We start from the raw sequence: 25,011 nt of genomic DNA, 5'->3' as shown, positions 1-25,011 counted from the left end.
ACTTTGCAGACCTAAAAAATCAGACTCCTAGGCTAGAATTTTGAGACAGTAAAAAAGCAACCAGTTTATATCATAGAATTCTTCAAGAAGCTCAAGAATTGGCAGTACCAGTTATCTCTGGAAGTAAAGTTGAGAGTGGCAGTAAAACCAAGAGGATTGCTTGAAAGTCTATTTTTAGAAAGTCAGATGCTGTGTGTGTTATGCAATAGTGCATTAAGAAATCACTCCCAAACACAGTGGCTTAAAACAGCAATTATTGTCTCTCATGGTGGGTCAGAAATTCAGGAGTGACTTACTGGGTGTCAGGATCTTTCATTACATCCAGTCAGACTTCAGCAGAGGCTGTGTTCGCCTAAAGGCTTGACTGGAGCTGGTAGATCACCTTCCAAGATAAAGGTAGCGCACTTCTAAGGCTCACATATTGGCGGGAAGCCTTAGTTTCTCTGATGTGAACCTCTCTACAGAGCTGCTTGAGTGTCCGTGTAGCTTGAAGCCTGGCTTTTTCCTCCTAGAGTGAGTGATCCAAGAGATCAAGGTGGAAGCTGCAAAGCTACATACATTCTAGACTCGAAAGTCACACCATTACTTCTGCCACATTCTCCTGGTCACACAGGTCAGCCCTACTGTGTTATGGAAGGGAACTAAACAAGGACATGCATACCGGGAGGTGAGGGTCCTCTTGGATGGCAAGTACCACAGATGATGAGATTCGCTACTCCTATTCTGAACAGTCACTTCCCCACCATCTCCCTAATAGAAGACTAGAAGTGTATTCTCTGGAAAGAACAAAGATAAGATTCTTAGTGTGGCATCCATTATTGAGAGGTATTACAGTGAAAACATGGAGGTAAACTGAACATTTACATACTGATTGGTGGGTCCCGTCAGCTATCCCAGAACCCTGTCAGCCAGGCTTGTTCAAATAACAAATTGGAAGAATCTTGGGGAAATCCATCCAGCGCAAGAGAAAAGACCTAAATATACTGACCCCAGTGGACCCAATGAAATGGCCCAGGCAGTCATCTTACAGTGAAGCCTATAATCAGTAAACCCCACTCATACTAATAGCTGCCCATCAGGCAGTGAAAGACACTAATCCCCAAAAAACAGGAGATAAATGAAATGAGGCTTATGATTGCCCTCCTTACTGCCCAGAGAGAGTTTCTAGCTGTAGGACACAGGAGGAACCCAGGTGTAGCCCAGAAGGCTCTGACTCTCCAGGAGGTGTAGCTGAGTCTGGGGTACGAATAGCAGTTGTAGTTCATAGGACAGAGTACTGGAGAGGAGAGTGCTTCACAGGGAAAGAACTCTGGATATCTACAGAAAGTTCCCATCAAATAGTTAGCTGAATCTTGATCAACACATAGAAGTGAGGAAACTACCCAAGGCTGGGAAAGAGTGCCTGAAAAGACTGAAGAAAACATTGTTTGATGCTCACACAATTCTGGGAATAGTGTCTGTTCCCACCAGCTGTGAGACTTGAAAACCTCATAATTCACAGGGCTTTGGTTAGAGTACTCAGAAGGGTCTTGCTTCAGTATTGGAAGCAGGATTGTCCTGTTTCCAAATAGCTGTATCCTAGAACATAATTCAAGAATATTTAGAGGGATACAAAAATACCCAGCGCCCAACAAGGTAAAATTCACAGTGTCTGTCATCCAGTCAACAATCACCAGGCATGCAAAAATACAACCAATACAACCAATAATGAAGAATCAAAAACAGCAACCCAGAACTGATCTAGATTTTAGAATTAGTAGACAGGGGCATTAAAATAGTTATTATATCTGTATTTTATATGTTCAAAAAGTGAAATAGAGACATAGAAGATATAAAAAGACCCAAATCAAACTTTAGGAAATGAAATCTGTACTATGTGAGATGAAATGTACACTGGATGAGATTAATGGCAGATTAGATACTATAGAAGAAAATAGGATTAGGCATGAAGACATTGCAATAGAAACTAAACAAACAGAGTGCCTGGGTGACTCAGTCAGTTAAGCGCCTGCCATCAGCTCAGGTCATGATCCCAGGGTTCTGGGATTGAGCCCTGCTTCGTGCTCCCTGCTCAGTGGGGAGCCTGCTTCTCCCTCTCCCTCTGCTGCTCCCCCTACTTGTGCTCTCTTGCTTTGTCAAATAAATAAATCTTAAAAAAAAAAAACTAAACAAACCATTAAAAAATAACTTAAAAAAGGAATTAAGCACCAGTGAGCTGTGGTACTTCAAACAGCCTAATGTGTGTGTGTGTGTGTATGTGTGTTGAATAGTGTAGGGGTTAGGGGCACCGATGCCTGTGCAGTCAAAAATCTGTGCATAACCGACTCCCCCAAAACGTAACTACTAATAGCCTGCTCTTGACTGGAAGCCTTACCAATAAAACAAAATGCCTGATTAACACATATTTTTTGTCTGGTGTGTACTATATGCTATATTCTTAGAGTAGAGTAAGCTCTTAGAGAAAAGAAAATGCATTAAAAAAATCATGAGGAAAAGAAAATGCATTTACAGTACTATGCTGTATTGAGAAAAAGATCTACATATAAATGGACCCATGTGGTTCAAACCCATGTTGTTCAAGGATCAACTGTATATACACTGGAGTTCCCAAAGGAAAGGAGAGAAGAGGAGGCAAGAGAGTGAAATATTTTAAGAAATAAAGACCAAGATTTTTTTCAGATTTAATTAGAACTGTAAACCCATAGAGCCAAAGTACAAGAAACTCAAAGAAAACTACACCAAGGTACATCATTTTCAAATTGCTCAAAGCCAGTAATCAAAAAATCTTAAATGCAGCCAGAGAAAAAAGGCAGATTAGGTATAGAGGAAGAAAGGTAAGGATGATGGTAGCCGGCTTTTCAGGGGAAACAATGCATAGAGCAGAGCAGCATCTTCAAAGTACTCAAGGAAAGGGGCGCCTGGGTGGCTCAGTCGGTTAAGCGTCTGCCTCCGGCTCAGGTCATGATCTTGGGGTCCTGGGATCGAGCCCCACATCAGGCTCCCTGCTCAGCGGGGAGCCTGCTTCTCCTTCTCCCTCTACTTGGGCTCTCTCTCTCTGCCACATAAATAAATAAAATCTTTTTTTTTTTTTTAAAGATTTTATTTATTTATTTGAGAGAGAGAATGAGAGATAGAGAGCACGAGAGGGAAGAGGGTCAGAGGGAGAAGCAGACTCCCTGCTGAGCAGGGAGCCCGATGTGGGACTCGATCCCGGGACTCCAGGATCATGACCTGAGCCGAAGGCAGTCGCTTAACCAACTGAGCCACCCAGGCGCCCTAAATAAATAAAATCTTTAAAAAAATAGATGAATATAGAACTTGGATAAAATTAAAAACAAAGTTCTAAAAGTGTTATAAGGGCGTGGATGAGAGTGTGGGGAAGATGGGCTATCCTATAATGGTGGACAGTTTGTAACCGGTATAACCTTCAAGGAGGAGGTCAATAGAGCATGCCATCAAAATTCCAAATTCAGTTCTAACTTCTAGCAATTTGTATAAAGATATTCCAGGAACTTTTTTCATTTTAGCCTTATATGACATAAGACTAGAAACAATGTAAATGTTCCTGGTGAAGGAATGGTTAACTGCCATACAATGGAATACTGTTCGCCATGAAAGGAAGAGGAGGCTCTGTGTACTGGTGTGGAATGGGCGCAGATAGAGGACTCAGTGAAAAAGCAAGATGCAAGGACAGCATGTATGGCATACTACCATTTCTGGAAGAAAAAAGAGAAACAGAGGAGGTGAACAGCAATATATATATCTTTTATCTAAATAGACATAAAGGCTCTCCTGAAGATTACTAAAGAGATTGTGGAAACAGTTCCAGTTCCAGGCTGTTTCCAGTTCCTCCTTGATGGCATAGGGATAGGGCAGGAGGAAGATTTTTCACTGCACATCCGTCTGTGCGAATTTTAAGCCATTTGTGAGTCAATTACCCATATAAGGTTTTAAAAATAAAATTCAAAAATGGCTAAGTACATTGGGCTGTCTGTAGAGAAAACAAATCTGACTTGATGTTTTCTGTAATTTCCATCCTTTACTGTAAGTGCCAAATGGATTAAAGGACTAAACGAGAGAATCAGAATTTTAACACCTTTAAAACGTGCTAATGACATTAGGGTTGAGAAGATGGTCTTTAAACACGGCACAAAAACATGTATCAAAAAGGGGGGAGATTGGGGCGCCTGGGTGGCTCAGTCGTTAAGCATCTGCCTTTGGCTCCAGTCGTGGTCCCAGGGTCCTGGGATCGAGCCCTGCATCGGGCTCCCTGCTTGGGGGGAAGCCTGCTTCTCCCTCTCCCACTCCCCGTGCTTGTGTTCCCTCTCTCACTGTGTTTCTCTCTGTCAAATAAATAAAATCTTTTAAAAAGTGGGGGAGGGGAGAATTGATAAGTTTAAATTGACAACATTAAAAAAACAAAACAAAGCACAGTAAGTGGAATGACAGGATACTGACAGACTGAGAGAAGACTCTTGTAGCATAATTAACAAAGATTTAGCATCCAGATTATATAAGAAACTCCTAATGAATCCATGAGAAAAAAAGATAAAACATCCCTGTTAAATAGCATGAATAGGCACTTTACAGAATAGGCAAAAAAAAATATGAGGAGCAGTTCACAGAAAAAAATGAACCATAGGAAAAAATACGAACTTTCTTAGAAGTCAGGGGAAAATGAGTCTGTTCATATCCATCAGGTTGGTAACTGCCTAAAAAGGTGCATATTCTAGTGCAAACTTGGAACATGGGGAAAATGCACATTGTGATATTATACTTTATAATACATTATAAAATATTGTAATAGTATTATATATAGTGTAATGTATAGTATAGTATAATATATAGTATAATGTATATAAATAGTAATATAGTATAGTATATACTATATACTATAATAGTATAATATAAAATTGTATTATATGTTTTATATTTATATTGATTATAGTAATATATTTATATTATAAAATATTAAAATAGTATAAAGTATCATATATAAATATTTTATAGCATAATATTATTATTATACTTTACATATTATTCCACTTTGGAGAGCAATTAAGTGATATCACTAAAATTGAAAGTGTATGTACCTTTGAGAAATTCTTATACTCCTGCACAAGAGCCTGGCACAAAAATATTTTTTGCATTACTATTTGTATTAACAAACTTTTGGAATTAACAAATATGACTGTCAGAGTAAATTGTGGTAAATTCCTCACAAGAACCCGAGGTACCATTTAAATCATTTCCCTGGCAGAATAGTAGTGACTGAGACTGTGGCTCCCAGGCCCAGGCCTCTGGGTTTGGATCCCAGCTTCACCACTTGGTGGTGTCAAATGATGAACCAGGTCATGGTTTCCTGGTCTGTGAAATAGGAGCAATAGTATTCACCTCTTAGGAGTTTTATGAAGAGGAAGTGAGTCCTAGAACAATGCATGACACACTCAGCATCAATAAAAATGAGCTATTGTTTTTAAACAGGTATCAGCATGGATAAATACATAAAACATAAGGAAGTTGTTTTTTTCTTTTAAGCAAGATATCAAGTAGTAATACAGCATATGCCATTCAAGTCACTTTGTATCCAGAGAAACAGTGTTGTTTATGAATATATTCAAATAAGAAGGACATACCACGTTTCAGGATAGTGTTTGTTTCTGAGGAGTAAAGGAAGGAAATGGAATTATCAGGGAAATGGCAGGAGCTTCAAATATTTCTAATGTTTTGTCTTTAAAATAAATATAATGTTAATGTCTGTTCAGTTAATGGTCTTCACATGGGTTGCAGTTAAATCTCTACTTTCCTGTATGTTTGAAGTATTTCATAATTTGAAATTGTAAAAAGAACCTTCAAAACTGTCAGAATGAGGGCGCCTGGGTGGCTCAGTCGTTAGACGTCTGCCATCATCTCAGGTCATGGTCCTGGGGTCCTAGGATCGAGTCCCACATCGGGCTCCCTGCTTGGCGGGAGGTCTCCTTCTCCCTCTCCCACTCCCGCTGCTTGTGTTCCCTTTCTCGCTATCTCTCTCTCTCAAATAAATAAAATCTTTATTAAAAAAAACTGTCAGAATGAGTTCAGAGAACTTGTTTGATTTCTTTGCATCAGCTCCTTTTCCCTTTTTTAAAATGGAACTATATTCATTGTTCATTTTGATACAACAAAATTCAAAATACTGACAAATTCAAACGGGAATGCTTATGTAAAGTAGAAGGTGGGTACTCCAACATGCCCAGAAATAACTACTATTTACAACTTGTTATATATCTCTTCTGATCTTTTTAGACATATGTAGATATATATAATTTTTTAAAAATTGTATAGCTAGGATCACACTCTGTGTGCTGTTTTTAATCTGTTTTTTTTTTCACTAGCCAATGCACTGTGGACATCTTTCCATTTTAACATGTACATAGAACTACCTCATAAACTCCATTCCTAGACATTACTTTAACAGAGGAGATATTATCCTGTAAGACTAATTTGGATGTGACTCTATCTGAAGGAAGGATGATGGTGTTGACAACCTCAAGATTTTTCTTACCCTAGAACTTTGTAGTTTGGGAATTTTAATGTAGGTTATTTTCTGCTTTTTTAAAAGACATTATTGCAAGAGCATCTCAAGCAGACGTCGTTATAATCGTGATTTGGAACAAGATGAAGCATTTATTCCAGTCGGAGAATCATTAAAAGACCTCATTGACCAGTCACAGAGTTCTGGTAGTGGATCCGGACTACCTTTATTGGTAAGATAAAATGTCATATAGATATGAGTGGTTTATTGGTACAGATTGTGTCCTTATATGATGGTAGGCAGCGTGATTGTTACAGATTAGGGAACATTACTAGGTTTGCAGTAGGTCCTTTTTTTTTTTCTTCCTTCTTATTTAGAAAGATGGCTGCAGTCATGCAAGAAGAAATCGGTTAAAAGTAAGAACTGTGAGACAAGAAGAATAGAATAGGCAGTAAGATAGAGCCACAAGCAGAGTTAAGAAAGAAAATGTGATCATGAAGTTCTGTATAAGTGCTAGAGTTAGCTCATAAGTTTTGCTTTTAACAGCCAACTTTTAAAGAGGAGTCAGATATAAATTCCTTGCACCTAAGATTAAATTCACTAGTTGAGAGAAGTATAACTATTTCAAATTAATAAATACTAGATATCCAGACATATTTTAATTGTTTAATTGCATTTGTTTAAAGTAAGTACATTGATCTCTAATTTTTTAATTTATTGAATTAAATAATTCTGTAATTGAATTGGAAAGGTTAAAGTAAAACTCTCTTCATGTGCAGACAGCGTGATTATCTACAAAGAAAAATTTTAAGGATGATACCATAAAGCTGTAACAACCAGCAAGTGAGTTTATCAGGGTTGTAAAATATAAGGTCACTACACAGAAATCATTGAATATAGGTACACTGGCAATGAGCAGTTAGGAATTAAAATGTTAAAAGCAGTACCATTTAAAATAGTTTCAAAAAACATCAAATATTTTAGAATAAGCTTAACAAAATTTATGTAAGACCTGAGCACTGAAAATTAGAAAACACTGCCAAGAGAAATTAACAGAGCCCTAAATAAGGGGAGATATATATCCTGTTTTTGACTCAGTAGACTCAGTATTAAAATTTCAGTTATCCTAAGTTGACTTATAGTTCCATTCAGTCCAAAATCAGAGCAAACGTATGTAGAAATTGATAAACTGATCTAACATTTATATGGAAATGCAAAGAAGAGCCAAAACACTTTTGAAAAAGAACAAAAGATTCACTGCCTGCTTTCTGGACCTACTGTAAAGCTACAGTAATCAGCTTAGTGTGGTCCTTAAGGATAAGGATAAGTGTGTGTCAGTGGAAGAGAATAGAGGGCACAGAAATGGACACAAATGTCACTTGATTTGGGTGCCAGAGTCATTCGGTGGGGAGAAGACCGTGTGTTCCACAAATGGTGCAGGGAAGATTGAGCATCCATTTCCCAAAATGTGTATCTCGACCCTTATCTCCAAATATGAAATTACCTTGAAATGGACCATAGACCTAAATGTAAAATGTAAAATTTAAAGTCTAAAAACCTTTAAAAGAAAATGTTTTAGAAAATCATTGTGACCTTGGGTTAGGCAAAGGTTTCTTAGGACACAAAAGGCATGAATAATTTTTTAAAATGATAAATTAGGCTTTTTTAAAATTTGAAACTTTTCCTTTTCAGAAGACACTTAGCTTAAGCAAAGGAAAAAATAAGTCACAAACTGGCAACACAGATCTGAAAGAATGTCTACAATTCAGTAGTAAGACAACCCCATTTTTTAAAATGGACAAAAGATTTGAACAGATACTTCCCAAAAGAAGAGAAAGGAATTGCGGCAGATAAGCACAAGAAAAGGCAGGGAATTGCAAGTTAAACATTAAAGTGAGATACTGCACATCCACTAGCATGACTAAGACTGAGAATATTAAGTGCGGAAAAGAGTACAGGTCAACTAGAAATCTCGTACATTGCTGATTGAAATGAAAACATTTCCGTCACATTGGGAAGCGGGTTGACAGTTGACTGAAAAGGTTAAGCATATACTTTCTATACGGTGAAGCAGTTCTTCCGCTAAGTATTCACCGAAGAGATCTGCAGACATGCCCACACAAAGACCTGAATGTGAACGTTCACAGCAGCTTTATTCGTAAGACATAAATTGTCAACAACCCAAAAGTCCATCATTTGGTAAATGGATAAACAGGTCATGGTACATTCATACAGTGGAACATTCCTCATCAATAAAAAAGGAACTACTGATACAGGCAACAACAATACAGATGGATTTTGAAGTGTTTTATGCTAAGCGAAAGAAACTAGACACAAAAGACTACATATTGTATGTTTTCACTTATGTGATATTCCAGAAAAGATCAAACTGTAGGAAAAGAAAACAGATCAGTGATGCCAGGGCCTGGGGGTGGGTGGGGAGGGGACTGACTTTAAAGAGGCAAGAGGGAACTTTCTTGGGTGATGGAAACGTTCTCTATCTTAATTGTGGTGATGGTTATATGACTGTATACACTCGTCAAACAGTTCTCAAAAAGAGTGGATTTTGTTGTATGTAACTTATACCTCAATAATCCTGACTTCTTTAAAAATTACAAAAGGATTCTGAAATAACTGATCCATAAAGTAAGTCAGTTTAGGTATGCACAAAATGTAATTCATTTTAACTGCATTTCCAGCCAGGACCTTAGGGTTCTTTTTAATATTTAGAATGGCCATTAGTGCTTCTGAAAATGAAAGGTAGCAATTAATGTGCATCTTTGAGTCAACAAAAATTAATGAAAGCACTTACTATATTTCAAGTGTTCCCCTAAACAAATCCCTATATTCTGTGAGTAGGAAGGAATAGAATTCAAACAAATCCATATATAAATAATAATAAAATTGTAATTGTGATAAGTGCAGCAGCTGAGAGGTATACGTGTGCTATGAAGCTGTTTCACAGAGAAACAACCCTTTTAAGTAAAGGGAACTGCACATGCAGAAAGACTCTGAGACAGGAATATGCAGGAATGAATTCTAAAAGCTGAAGTAAGGGGAGTAAGAGGTGGGTCATGAGAGCAAATGATGAGGCGCAGAGTCAGGCAGGGGCCAGATCATGTAGGGTCTTAATGACTTGAGTGGAAGATTTGTAACTAACATTTAGATTTGGCTGCATAACAAAGCATCCCTAAACTTAGTGGCTTGAAGCAACAAACATTTATTATCTCTCATGATTCTGTGGATCTGCTGGGCAGTTCCTTTTCTGGACCTGCTCAGCTAGAGAATTAGATGATATAGTTCACGGACAGGGCCAGGGGCTTCCAGGGTTTTTCCACCCCTCATAGAGTTCTCCGGAATAGCAAGGAAGGGCAAGCCCTGGAGCACAAACACTTTTCAAGTCTCTACTTGCATCACATCTGCGGTTGTTCCATTGCCAAAAGCAAATCCTGTGGCCACGCCCAGAGTCTGCAGAGGAGACTACCCAAGGGTGTGGACTGGGACTGGGAACAGAATTATGTTGACCATTTCTGCAAACAGTCTGTCATGTCACCTAACCCGTTAGTGTGCGATTTCACAATGTATGTTGTACGTTGTTTCATCTTCTTTTAAATCCTTTATAAATTCCACCATTGGGGTGGGTTGGTTGTACATCCCGTCCTTTTTGATGGGACAGGCTATCGGGCCACTTTCTCAGTCTTAGCCAGTTCTTTTCATCAAGAACTCCACAAACATTCTGCTTTTATCGTGAAGGTTCAGCGAACTATTGCCAAACAGATTCAGATGGTTCGGCAAGTTGGTAAAGGCCGGTATGGAGAAGTGTGGATGGGTAAATGGCGTGGTGAAAAGGTGGCAGTCAAAGTGTTTTTTACCACTGAAGAAGCTAGCTGGTTTCGAGAAACGGAAATCTATCAGACTGTGCTGATGCGCCACGAAAACATACTTGGTGGGTACACGTTTGGTTTCGCCCGATTCCATATTCTGACAGGGTTAGTGGGGTGCAGTGGAAGCCTGCCACACGGACTTTGAAAACATACGTGAATTCCATTATGTGCATCTGGCTAAAGGAAACCCACGAGAATACACGGTTTAATTCCAAAACAATCCTGAATGCCCACCAACCACTTTATTTACTCTCCAACTAGGAAAACAATAGGGAGTTTCAAATTCAAAGTAGTGCTAATTTGTTGGACTTACTCATATAGTAATACAGCCCAAGTTTTTTTAAAGGTAATTTAAGCAATTTTCTAGTGTAACTTTAACTATATGTGCCTTTTGCCTTTTATAAACCAACCCCCCCACCTTCATTTACAAAATAGAAAAATAATTTATGTATGATCTGATTAGTAGGGTGCAGAAACTCCTCTAGCTTTCCTGACTTTTCAGCTACTATTTCCCTACCCTTTAATTTAGAGAGAGCATAGCACATTGCCACAAGTATTCCAGACACTTAACTGTTAGTTTCCTAAGGGCTGTCACAACAAATTACCACAAACTGGGTGGCTTAAAACAACAGAAATTTATTTTCCCGGAGTTGTGGAAGCCAGAAGTTTAAAAGGAGGGTGTCGGCAGGGCCGTGCTCTCTGAAGGCTCTAGGAAGGGCCTCTTCCTTACCTCCTCCCAGCTTCCGGTAACTGTCAGCAATTTTTGGCACTTCTTGGCTTGGAGATAGCACTCTTACCCTCTGTTGTCACATGGCCTTCTCCCTTGTATGTCCACAGTCCCCTCTTGTAAGGATACTGGTCATTGAATCAGGACCCACTTGAATCTAGTATTGACCTTCTCTGAACTTGGTTACATCTACAAAGACCCTGTTCCAAATAAGGTCACATATACCAGTACCAAGTGGACGTGAATTGGCATGGAGTGGGGGGTGCGCACTATTCAACCCAGCACTCACTCACCTTCTTCTGAAGGGAAAGGGGACAAGAAAAAGAAAGAAAGGAGGCCGGTATCATTGCCCCGCTTATCAGTGAGCCAGATAGATAGGCTTGATGGGCAAATGGGAGCTGGCTTAGGAGCAAACTCGTGGTTGAACATTTTAACTTTATTATTTTAATGTGTCCACTTTTCAATTTGAAATTGAGAGCTTTTCCACACTCCTTCTTCTTACAGTTCTTCATGCTTAGAGAATCATGGAGATGGATAGCATTTCCCCAGGTTATTTTCTGATATGTGATCTTTTTCTTAGTCATATGATTGTCATTTTCATGATTATCATTAAGATTATTTTAAATATATTGCAGAAATGTAGAGTTATCTGTGAAAATGGTAGGAAAGAATGGTACAAATTCAAGAGATCTTGCTAGGCAAATTAAATTTTTATTATCTGTACAAGATACTCAAGTTATTCTCAGTATCCTAAATGAGCATTCATTATTCTTCTTACCCATTTATAATAACTAACCCTTTAAACCCATTAATTGAACAGGTTTCATAGCGGCAGACATTAAAGGTACAGGTTCCTGGACTCAGCTCTATTTGATTACTGATTACCATGAAAATGGATCTCTCTATGATTTCCTGAAATGCGCTACACTAGACACCAGAGCCCTGCTCAAGTTGGCTTATTCAGCTGCCTGTGGTCTGTGCCATCTCCACACTGAAATTTATGGCACCCAAGGAAAGCCTGCGATTGCTCATCGAGACCTAAAGAGCAAAAACATCCTCATTAAGAGAAATGGAAGTTGCTGTATTGCTGACCTGGGCCTTGCTGTTAAATTCAATAGGTAAGCAGTTCTTTGCCTGTGTTTTGAAATCATTGTAACCTCCAAAAGATATTTGCCTATTTGGATTCAAGATAGTGGAATTCCAAACATGTATTTGGGCTTATCTGGTTATATAAATAAATAATTGGGATTTTCTGTCTTGGTGTTCTGTTTCTCTGGGTTTTCTGTTTTGTTTTGTTTTGTTTTTAAAAAATTACAACCTACTCTACATAGTTCCTGATTTCCTGCTTTTTATTGTCTTCGACATCATTCTATTGTAATTTATATAGATTTGCTTCATTCTTTTTAACAGCGTTGATGCAGTTTTCCATTATGTGGATGTACTATAATTTATTTCATCTATGACCCAGCTGATGGGCATTAAAGTTATCTCTACTTTATTATTTAAAAAAATGCTTTAATTGTATTTTACCCATATGTAATATCCTTGACTGCTTGTGTAAGTATTTGTTTGTGGTGGATTCCTAGAGAAGGGGCTAAACAGAGTATGTGCCTATTAAAGTATAGTATAATTGCAAGCTCTTCCTTTAGGAAGCGTTCGTCAGTTTACAGTCCCATAAACAGTTAGAAGTTATGCCATTTCTCCATCACCACTTGAAATTGTCGATATTTTTAAAATAGCATTATCAGAATTTTAGGTAACTACTGAAACTGTTTTAATATTGTTAAAACTCTAGGATACAGCAGCCAGTTTACATTTCAGAATTCATTTTCAGGTTATAAAATAAAAGTACTAGTCCATAAAAAAGCAAATGTTAAAATTTAAATCTTCTTCCCTAGTTGTTACAGTGTTCTGATCCTGTGGTTCTTTATCATTGTGGTGTTTATTGGCTCAAATACTCATCAGGTACTGTTTAATAAAATCCAAAATATGTTATATTAATCTTGGCTTCGGAGTAGTTTCCAGAACCTGCCAGAATCGGGGGCCTAAACAACAAAAGCATTTATGTCTTCCAACTCTAAAATTTAGTCCCAAAATTGAAAAACCAATAAACATCATTTATTACTGATTGTCAATATGATTATGTAAACATTACTCACACTAGAACTAAGTTGGACCCAAAAAGAAAGCGTTTGTGTCACAAACGCTGAGTTTATCACGTGAGAACAGTAAAAGCATTGATTCCTCTCAGCTTATTTTTACATTCGCTTGTTCTGGGACGTTAATTATCTACTGCTCTTTCTTATATTCAGTACTGTTCTTTTTCTTAGGCACTAAATTTGTTTGGTGACGGAACTTGAACTGATGTGAGATGTTTATTGTCTTTATCCAGGATAATATGAATATTCATACTTAACTTTTCACTGCAGACAGTAATGATTCTGATTGAGTGCCGCCCCAGACCCTCCTGGGGTTTTGTGTAATATGTAACATGTATTTAAAGGGTATATTACTTTTCTAAAATCTGGGAAATGCTAAATTTTAAAATCTTATCCAGTCATAAGGAATTCTGTTAAGGGAATGTTGATATAAGATTAGTAGGTTAGATAGTTTTTTTTTAATCTTATTTTTTTATATATTTATGTGTTTTGTGTGTGTGTGTGTGTGTGTGTGTACACACGGAGGGAAGAGTCTGACTTACAAAATGAGACACAAATGCAAGATAAACTATTTTGTTCCTGGCCCTCAACCTGAACACTGTCTTCTGTTTCAGCGACACAAATGAGGTTGACGTACCCTTAAACACCAGGGTGGGTACCAAACGCTACATGGCTCCAGAAGTGCTAGACGAGAGCTTGAATAAAAACCATTTCCAGCCCTACATAATGGCCGACATCTATAGCTTTGGCCTGATCATTTGGGAAATGGCTCGTCGTTGTATCACAGGAGGTAAGACTTTAGGTAGTAGGTTTCCAGTTATGTTTGTAGCCTCATTATTCAAAAAAAGTAACAGCTTCATTTATATAATTTAGATGTCATATATGTCAGGGATTCCCAAGGCCACTCCCAGCTTCTTTGATTTCACTACAAGGACACACAGGATTCAGCATATAGTTGTCCTCACAGCTAAGATTTATTACAGTGCAAGGATACAGATAAAATCAGCCAAGGGAAATGGTGCATGGAGCAAAGTTCAGAGGAAATCAGGCACAGGCTTCCAGAAGTCCTCTCCCAGTGGAGTCACACAGGATGTGCTTAAGTCCTCCAGCAGTGAGTTATGACAACATGTGAAATATTGTCATCTAGGAAAGTTCATTAGAGACCTAGTAGCCAAAGATATTTTTGGAGCTGATCACATGGGCACCCTCTGCCTAGCATGTACCAGAATTCCGAACTCCTAGAAAGAGAGCAGGTGTTCAGCATAAACCAATACTGTTTGTACAAATAGTCTAGGCACACAGTGAGTGACCCTTATCATTTAGGGAGAGTTTTATATGAGTGTGTAGGGAATTGTTAACCCAGCAAGTTCCCAGATACCGGCCCAGCGCCAACCCTGCAAGCAGGCCTTTTCAGAGGATAGCAGTCTCCAGCCTGCTGCGTTAACTTTTTTCTGCATATCATGTTGTCTTTCTGCGGCAGAAGGAAATAAGACAAAACAAAAAACAAAAGCCACATTCGTTAATAAGAACAATTATGTATATAAGTAATCAAATTAAAAATCGAAGGGGTGCCTGGCTGGCTTAGTTGGGTAAGTGACCGGCTCTTGGTTTCAGCTCAGGTCATGATCTCAAGGTTGGGAGATCAAGCCCCACATCTGGCTCCGTGCTGAGCATGGAGCCTGCTTAAGATTCTCCCTCTCCTTCTGCCCCTCCTTGGCTTGCTTGCTCTCGCGCGCGCACACACATGTGTACACGCAAAATAAATACATAAATAAAAATTGAAGGTAAATGAGTGCTTCACCTTACTTTTCTTAAGGGATATAGGTATGTCCACAGGTATGATGGGGACCCTGATGGAGGTAGAGAAAATATTTAGGCATAGAAAAAGAGAAGAAAACACATTTACTATTAAAAGTGAATCATTCACTCTATAATTCTCTTCTTTATGTAGGAATCCGTTTTATCTCCCATAGTTCAGTAAGAGGTGCTGAGTAGGTTGATATATTTTGTCCAGCCATTTTTGTGCCCACTGTGTTTTCTCACTCCCTATAGGGATAGTAGAAGAGTACCAGTTGCCATATTACAATATGGTGCCCAATGATCCGTCATACGAAGATATGCGTGAAGTTGTGTGTGTGAAGCGTTTGCGGCCAATTGTGTCCAATCGATGGAACAGTGATGAAGTAAGTAGAGCTCCGTCCCCTGAGGAGGTGATTGGCAAGTGTCGTCAAAGATCTTTATGTGCTCACTATATTCTCTTTACTTTTCAGTGTCTACGAGCAGTTCTGAAGCTCATGTCAGAATGCTGGGCCCACAATCCAGCCTCCAGACTTACAGCTCTGAGAATCAAGAAGACACTTGCCAAGATGGTTGAATCCCAGGATGTAAAGATTTGACGGTGAAAACAGTCATGAGGAGCAATTCTAGACTGCAAGAACTGTTTTCACCCAAGGAGCAGGTGGAGTTAGAGTAGAATACGGATGCTGACTTGGTTCTCAGACTCTCTCCTCACCACACCTTCACAGGCTGCTAATACTAAACCTTTCAGTACTCTGTAGAATAACAAGCTGGGAACTTCTAAACACTTTGTTCTTTATATATGGACAGCTTTATTTTAAATGTGGTTTTTGATGCCTTTTTTTTTTTATTGGGTTTTTATGAACTGCATCAAGACTTCAATCCTGATTATTAATAAGTCTTCAGTCAGACTCTGGGTACTGAATTCCCTATTCATAAAATGGTGCTTTCTGTGAAAGCCTTAAGAAGATAAATGAATTCAGCAGAGATGGAGAAATACACACTCTTGCCTTCTACCTGAGGAAAATTAATCTATTTGTATTCCACCTTTGTAAACAGCCTATGGATTATGATCTGTTTGGGATACAGTAGCTTGATAGTTTGACAGGCTTTGATATTGGTCTGTGTGTACACACACACGCCCACACCAGGATTCCTCTGCTGCCATTTGAATTAGAAGAAAATGATTTATGAATGCACAGGAAGATGCTGGTGGCTGGTGGTTTTGTGCTTTAAAAATGCATTATCTGACCAAGATTCTCCAATCACATAAAAACCATTTATTTACCTTGCAAGTGAGCTAGCTTCTCTGCCAACTTTATTTTTTAACATAAAAGTTGATATAAAGGCCAAAAGAAGTTTAAAGTGTCTGTAAATTTGGACTGTTTTCCTTTCATCACCATCTTTTTCTTCCTTCCTCCCTCCCCTTCCTCTCCCCCCACCCCTTCCTTCTCTTTCTTTCTTTTCGGTAATTCTTACTTTTGTCATGAAAAGCATCTTATCCAAAGTTGGAACTTCCAATGCCATGAACCTTCTAAAGAAAACACTTCTTATTGAAGTGAATTACTAATTACTGCATTTGATAGCAATGTAAGTGCCTATAATCATGTTCTATATTCTTTATTCTCAGTAACTTTTAAAAGGGAAGTTATTTATATTTTGTGTGTAATATGCTTTATTTGCAAAACACCTCTACAACCATATTTTATATATGTACATACATTCATACTGTAGAAACCAGCTCTCATGTGTACCTCATATCCCATTCTTAAGGGAAGAAAATTAAAAGATCATCAGAAAAAAATGTTATAACATAGAACTACTTGTAAATTGTCAGAATTAATGCATTCAAAGTAGTGTATCAAATCTAGGACTTTGTTATCTAAGCATATACTTTCATTAAGATGCTGTCATCTCAATTTTTCTTTATGAAAGGATCCTCCAATTAGAAGTTTCTGTTTCAGAGCTGATATAAACTTATCAACAGATGTTTGGGGCGTTTAAATCATTTGAGGTTTTTGGTTTTATGATTTCTGTTCCATAACTTGTGAAGACAATGAAGAGTCAGGCAAAAAAGTTCAGTATCTACTCATTACCTGTATCTATACCATATAGCTGTTACTCAATAAAATGCTACATATTTTATGGATGCCTTGTTATCCCAAGGAATAATTCTGATTTACTTAAACTTCTCCAATGCCTTTTAAGTATTGTCTTATCCTGAGTAAACAACTCATGGGTGCATAAAGTGAAATAGTTTTCTTTGACTGTAACATAAAATAAATGTGATTATATCACAACTTTTTTAAAAGTCTTTAAAGGGGAGGAATCAGGGCATGTATCCATCCATTACCAAAAATCTGACTGGCATTTAAGGAAACTCTTACGTATTTATACATCAAACTTAACAAATTTGGAATCTGCTTTAATAGTTTTGACTAAGTTTAGTAATTTTCATCTAACATAATTAAAATTTGAAGTGTTCACAAAAATAAGTAAATGTGCGTATTGATAATACCCAATAACATGTTCTTTCAGAATGTCCTTCCCTATACTGAGAGAGATTCTAATCCATGTTGCCTTGTGACTTAAGAACACTTCTGAGCTCTGATTTTAATCTAAGGTTAATCTTGCTTTATTTTTTATTGGTTAAACTATAAATCCTGAACATTATTTGTCATCTTACTAACAAAGAACGTATGTAAAGAAAGGCAAACTCTATTCTTAAAAATGTTGAAATAGTGGGTGGAAGCAGACAATTACAGGTAGTATATAAGTACAAGACCACTATATTGATTTTTTTAAATACATCTAATAAGAGTAGTATCAAGAATTAACTTCAGCAACTTGTTCAATAAAAATATTTTCTAAGGTAGCATGTTCTTTAAAAAGCAAATGATGCCATTTTGAAATCCCAAAGTCCAAAAAAAATATGCATGAAACTTATTTTCTTCTCCTTACTCTTGCTGTTAAATTTCTGAGTTCATCCAGTAAGTGAAATATTTAAGACTGAGGAAGTATTACATCGTACCTTATAGTTAATAATTTGTAAAACCCTAGAAGCCATTATTTGGCCCCACTTACAATTTTAAAATTTTAAATTTAAAAAATTTTAAATTTAAAAATTTTAAAAATGTGTGGCTTCTGTCTGTCATCCTTTTAAATAAGTAAAACATAAAAACAAGCAAAAACCCAAAGCTACCTGAATACAATAGAAGTTAGCCCTCAAAGAAAATTCCTTTTACTGAATTCCCTTTATACTGGTAAATACCTCCAGAATTAAAGGCACACCAGGATCTGCCTCAGTGCATTCATTCTGAGCTTTCCCTGTGCTTTCTTTTGAACAAATTTTTGAAGTACAAAATTTGAATCTAATTTCTCTGGAAATGTTTTCACAGAAGATCTTTCAGTCAACATTTTATGTTGCATTTCCGATGTCTGGAAGTGTCCCTAAACTTAGAAAGTGGCCTATAGTTTTTGAAAATTATGTTTTCCTAGAATAGGCCAGATTTTTTATTTATTCACTCTAAAATACTCAGTACCTTTCTCTTTCATATGCTTTTCTTCTGTTTAGAACAAAAATGTAACACAACTTTTAAAGAATCCTGTATCTCTTAAACTGGCCCAAGATCAAATTTGATAATGAATGATTTATTCCAGGCAAGATTTTATAAATTAAATCACTTGTGTTTCTTTGCATACACGTTGTTTGGAAATGTTGCAAACATCTAAAATAATCTCAACAGAAATACTAATTGATTTTTTTAAAAAGATTGTTGTAGCTCTTGTACTGTTTAAAGGGTAGTATTTATTATTTGCTTCGGTCAGGTGTTAAAATAGGGTAGCAGTTCATCCTTTTGCCTTAGTGCTATTTATGAGAGTCACAGTGAAAACTGCAGAGAACTGACATGTTCATAAAAACTGAATTAAATCTCGGGCAGCAGCATACAAAGCCACATGTAATGATCATCCCATAAGGAAAGTATGTGAATACTGCTTTTGCAAAGGATTAAATATATTATTGTAATTTTAGCTCGTGCTCTGTACTATACTATGCTTTCAGTGGAATTATTTAAGCCCTTTTAGTGACCATTGTCCTTGCCCATTTAAAAACTAAAATGTAGTATATGTTGTATAAAATGAAAATATCATTATAGCTTAATTAGGGAAGTTGTACATAGACATTGAAAGAAGGGTTAAAAACAAACAATTTTATTATGCAATTGTAAAACACCAAAAATATAGATTCATCTTTGATATGTAACACACTAAATGTATTTTGTACAGCATCTGGTTTAAAAGGTGCCTTATTAAGTTTACCATTAATTGCTTTGTTCTATATATAGATTACATCCAATGTATCATTTTTAAGTAAATAACCTTATTTTAGTATACTTTAGTGATGTGTTTTGTGATACTCTACTCGGACTGTATTGTGTATCAGAAGTCACATGTCTGGTGAGATTTTATGACAGATAAGTAAGTGTATATATACATGCATCCCTGAGATGTGCATCTCAGCTACTGGAAATCAAGTGTGGAACACAAGGCAGGTAAGTGACCACACACTCTTTCCTTTGTATACATAGAGCAGTTGAAAACCCATTACAGTGAAGGGTTGTTTCCCTTTAAAAAAAAAATTCTTTTTTTAAAGATTTTATTTATTTGACAGAGACAAAGCAAGAGAGGGAGCACAAGCAGGGGGAGTGGGAGAGGGAGAAGCAGGCTTCCCACGGAGCAGGGAACCCAACGTGGGGCTCGATCCCAGGACCCGGGATCATGACCTGAGCCGAAGGCAGACGCTTAGCAACTGAGCCACCCAGGCGCCCCTAAAAAGAAATTCTGATTCTAAAAATATGTACTCATTGCAGAAATTTTAGAAAACACAGGAAAGAATAAAGCAAATAAAATCACAGTTCTATTGCCACATGTATCCCTATTTACATTTGAATGTTGCTTTTCAATCTTTTTTTCCTGCATATTTTTTTTACAAAATTTGAGATCATAGTATGTCATTAATATCCATTGAGAATGTAACTTTAAAATCTTAACTACATAATATCCTACCAAGTAGATGGAATAATTTATTTTTGTAATTCCCTATTGAATATTTGGGTTATTTCCATTGTTTTAAAAAATATAATGAACGTATTGAACATCCTTGTACATAAATCTTTTAAATCATAAATTTATTGTCTTAGATTACATTCCTGAAAGTGGGACTAGTGGACAGGAACTTTTAAGATTATTTAAGATGAAAAACAGTCTAAGGTTCTTGCTAAGTGTGGCTGTATTACTGCCCAGAGGGTTTCTCTTGCACACTCCCTACTCGTGTCAAGAGTGTTCATCTCATGACTTGGACAGGTCATTGCTTCCAATTTCCTTCTCTCTCTGCTAGCATAGCGCCTGGTTTCTGTTACTTATCGTCATGGAATCCATTTATCCAGCTTTACTGTGTTCCTGCTGCAGCAAATACTTTGTGAAAAGCTGAAACTTCAGGGCGGAAGGTAGCTTGCCCTCTGTTCTGCAACAGTATTCTCTCCCCTCCTGCACTTAGTATCAGCACCTATCAGAGCTGTTTCCGGTTGTGTGTCTATTCATTCAGTCAGCAAACCTTGGGATGCCTTAGGCAGCTGGACATATTAAATCATCATAAAAGATTTGGGACTAGTTGATGTCTCCCCCCCGAAAAATGCATGTTTGGGAATAGCTTGTTAGAGATTCTTCACAGGAACCCCTGTTTAGTGTCCCGTAAGATGGTTTCTTGAAAGAAGAGCATGCACACTCATGCAGCTTGGTAAAGAATCAGGGATTTCCTGAGCCTGTCAAATACTTGGAGCTTTCCTTCTGTCTGTAAAAGGTTGACCCCAAACCTGGATCAATATATTCATTTTTCCTTCCCAGCATAATCTGTTACTCTCACTGACTGGTTGGAATAGTGACAATTTCCAAGGTTTCTTTAATATTATCAGTAGTATTAGTAGAGAAGACATTAAGAAATGAGGACACTGTTCTTCCAGAATAATCTAATTCTTGTAGGTAATTTCAGGCAGATGCTAATTTAGACATTAAATCTTCATTCACTTGGAGAACTGTCTCCCTGCTGCTAGTGCACGGACCTTTTCTGGCACTAAAGTTAGATGCATGTTCCTAGAAAGCCTTGCTTCAGCCCTCAGGGCAGTACCTGACCAAGTGGACACGGCGCACTGAAGGTGGCCAGTCGGTCGTGTTCAGAGAGGCCACTTAATGGTAGCGGCCCCCTACTGGTCATGGAGAGTTAAATACTGCGAGCTCAGGGCAAGAGCAGAAACAGGCACGTCTCCCGAACGAAAGCTGGAAATCAGAAGGAGGAGACTTAGTTCAGGCGCAAAGGTACACACGCAAAATATGTCCGCTAGAAGCAGAGGCTAGGGCTGAAAGGTTCATCCGTGATTGCCCTTGGAGGTGGAGATTGTGATTCTCGTTTTTAGGTGGAAAACATGTGGCCTACCTGTAACTCCTCTGAACTGTATCTTCTTGGCCTTTGTCTCATCACTTTTACACTGAAGTGTCCTATGTATTTTCAGAACGAAGTTCACGGTGATTCTAGATGCTGCTTCCTCCCTCCACCTCGCTTCCCATATCGTAAATTTTATATAGGGAACCGGAAATGTTACCATTATTCAAAAGTCAAAAGTCGGTATAAAATGCTCATATTGCAAGTATTTTCAGGCTAGACGAAGAAAGGACTAGGGCCTTCGTTGATGAGAGGGGAGCCATCTGTAAAGCAAAGTTAAAATCTGGCTGATGACAGGGTGATGAAGTGCACCTGCCGTTCTGTTCTCTGTCGCTCTGCTGCAGGACTCAAATCCAAGAAGACGTTGAAAGACATTAAAAAGAAAGAACCGAAAGGCTGCGGCACAAATAATACTGCAATGGAAGGCATTTCAATCAAACACCTAAAAATAAAACTTACTATTTGATTTTGTCTTCATTCTTGGCTAGACTGGCTGGAGATCGAATCTAACGGAAGATATTTCCAGGATCCCTGTTGCCAGTAAGAAGCCTGATGTGTGTCTAATTCAGTCCTTTGTCATTTAACTTATTTTTTCATTCAAGAAACAATTTTCAGAGTGCCTGGGTGGCACAGTCGGTTGAGCATCTGACTCTTGGTTTCAGCTCAGGTTGTGAGATCGAGACCCACGTCGGATTCAGTGCTCGGCGGTCTGCTTCAGACTCTCTCCTTCTGCCCCTCCGCCCTCCCCACTTGTGCACACTCCTGTGATGGTGCGCTCTCTCTCTCAAATCTTAAAAACAAAACGGGATTTTCTTTTTGATGTTTTGAAGTTTAGCTTGCCATGTCTAGATGTATTCTTTGTGTTAGTACTGATTGGGTACTTTTAACCTTTCCTTGAACCTGGGAATTTCCACTATTTATTTCCTCCCTTCCGTTCTTTTACTTTACTCTTTCTAGAATTCCTATGAGATGAATAGTAGGTCCCCTGGGTGTTTCTTCCATATTTCTTAACATGTCTGTTATCTGATCTGTCTTACCGTCTGCTTTTCAGCCCATTTACTAAGTTTATTTCAACCAAATTTTTTTTTATTTGGAAATAATTTCAAAATTCCAGAAAAGTTGTGAAAAGTACAAAAAATGCCATTTACACTTCACCCAGATTCATCAACTATTACATTTTGCCACAACTGCCTTGTTTGTGTGTGTGTATAAGAATTATAAAGGCGCGGTGTTGGAATGTTTGAGCACACGCACATAACCACTTCTGAACTACTTGGATTACAGAGCTCGTGCCTCTAAGTACTTCAGGGATATTCCATTACAAAACCAGTTACATATGATTTTCAAAATCAGAAAAGTTGACATTGATACCATAACAATTATTGGCAATACCATACTCTGCAGACCTTTCCCAGTTCTAATAAAGTCGTTGAGAGCACATTTCCCATGTCCAGAGTCTGTCAGGGATCTTGCATTGCATTTAGTTGTCATGTCTCATTCTTTAATCTGAAACAGTTCTCCAGTTTCTGTTTTTTTTTTGTGATACATTTTCTAGAGTGAAAGGCCAGAGTTTCTGTGGACATACCTGTGTCCTCAGGGCATCCCATTGGGACGCCATGGCGCATGTCTCATTATTAATGATGTCCCATTATTAATCACTGTCAATCCCTTGTTCAAGGTGAAACGTTTCTTTACTGTAAAGTGGTGGTACACCCTTTGTAATTACTATGTTATGGACATAATTTGAGACTGTGTTCTAGCCATTGGTAATTCTAATGTGAATCAGTGCTTACAAAGTAGTGATTTTCTACTTGCATTATTACATCTACATTTATTAATTGGCATTCTGTAAGGGAGAGGTCTGTCTTCTCTTGTTTATTTTTTTGTTATCAGTAGGAACTCATGGATTCTTATTCTATGCAATGAGTTAGAGTCTATTAGGTCATTATTTGTTCTGATGCTCAAATTGATCCAGACTTGGCCACTGGAAGCTCATCAAGTTGGCTCTTGAGTCCTTTTTCCACGTGCTCATCTTTTCTTGAGCACTTCTTACTTTTTGGCACTTAAAAGATGTTCCAAGGGCATCTGGTAGTTTCCCTGCCCCAGCCATGGAGTCAGCCATTTCTCCAAGGCTCTCTGATTCCCTCAGGAAGGATGGTATTTAGAGGCCAGGACCTAAGTGGCAAGTAAGATTTCCAGTTTCCTGTATTGTTTCTAGAGATGTGTATATTCCAAAATGTTCAGTTTTTTGAGTTTTGGATCCTCTTCTTCATGACACTAGTTTTCCACAAATGTTTGGCACTTTGGCATAGTTGCTCACCTTTGTATTTGGTGAACCCCTGCTCCCCTCAGTTCTGTGTTCCTCGGCTTCCTGTTTTTATCAAGAAGTGATGGGGCAACAGCAGTTTCTTAGAGGAACAATTAAGCAGTGCTCCTTTCTTCTTGCCTAGGATTCAGGCTTTTCCCACTCCACGTATTTACCTCCCCCTCCCCCACCCCCGCCACCTCAGCAAGTTTTGTCATTGTTAGGCCAGGTCTGGGGGAGCTTTCTTGACAGAGGAGGATGGAGCAATCCTGCTCAGGCTAGAGCTGGACTGGAGCTCTGGATGTTTTCGAGACAAATGTCCTGGGATACCAGCAGAGTGGCAGAGCATGAGAGGAAAGGAGAGCTTTCAGAAACATTGTTTACAGACCATGCATATCCTCTCCACAATGTTCCTAAACTACAAATTGTTTCTGAAATAAAAGCAGAGGTCAGGTGATACTTTGGCATTATGTTGTGTGTGGGGACACACCTCTGGACTGACAGCCGCGGGCCCTGACGTCGGTTAGGTTGTCCATGTCGTCTGGGAGCTTCCTGCCTCCAAGAGAGTCCGTAGCCGCCTGCAGCTGGGGGCCCAGGATGGACCTGTCCTGCCCGACTCTGGGCACAGGCCACCGCTGCTAGCCACTTAGCAGGGGCAGGTGACAGCCAGGACCCGCTAGGGCTGCCGCTCGGCTGCTCCTCCTCCACTCACTCCCCCCAAGCATGTTAGCGGCTGAGTTTGAGCTTGGCGTTCCCCTGAAATCGCTCCCATCTCCAACAGTCTCAAATGTTTTGGGTTATGGTTTCCTGTTGCTATTTCATTTTATAGTTAGTTGATCCCTTCTACTTCCCATTTTGCAGAAATTATGAAAATTTTCTGATCGGCTTATGGTACCCTTTGTTTTTCAGTATTATTTTTGAATCCGTTTCTCCATCAGATCTGGGGAGGTATGATACCACTCTGTGCTCAGTCCATTGCCTTGTTCTGGATGCCACAAGTGAAGGGTGTCCTAACATTGGCCTGGGTAACCGGGGGTCTATTCAGGGAGCACTGGCAGAGTCTGCACCCAGAGATATTAGATGCCTTAGTGGAGATAAACCTGTCAAGTGAACTTTAGAATTCTTGTTA

The 25,011-nt window shown here is 38.4% G+C and overlaps 1 protein-coding gene across 3 annotated transcripts in view; it reads left to right on the top strand.

The window, feature by feature from the left end:
• BMPR1A (bone morphogenetic protein receptor type 1A) overlaps positions 1 to 17,230 on the top strand; it is a 131,822-nt gene extending 114,592 nt beyond the window's left edge. For all 3 annotated transcript variants that reach the window (XM_028098927.2, XM_028098928.2, XM_028098926.2), the window contains 6 exons: positions 6,602 to 6,746; positions 10,268 to 10,460; positions 11,946 to 12,243; positions 13,899 to 14,074; positions 15,337 to 15,467; positions 15,555 to 17,230. In XM_028098927.2, coding sequence (XP_027954728.1) covers positions 6,602 to 6,746; positions 10,268 to 10,460; positions 11,946 to 12,243; positions 13,899 to 14,074; positions 15,337 to 15,467; positions 15,555 to 15,680 — 1,069 coding nt within the window. In that variant the 3' untranslated portion in view covers positions 15,681 to 17,230. The remainder of the gene's footprint in view (positions 1 to 6,601; positions 6,747 to 10,267; positions 10,461 to 11,945; positions 12,244 to 13,898; positions 14,075 to 15,336; positions 15,468 to 15,554) is intronic.
• Positions 17,231 to 25,011: the final 7,781 nt, after the last annotated feature.

Source organism: Eumetopias jubatus, unplaced genomic scaffold (genome assembly GCF_037043125.1).
Source record: "Eumetopias jubatus isolate StellerSeaLion01/CBP00866 unplaced genomic scaffold, mEumJub1_p1.0 scaffold_17, whole genome shotgun sequence".
Classification (NCBI taxonomy): Eukaryota; Metazoa; Chordata; class Mammalia; order Carnivora; family Otariidae; genus Eumetopias; species Eumetopias jubatus.
This window is presented reverse-complemented; position numbering and strand designations above follow the sequence as displayed.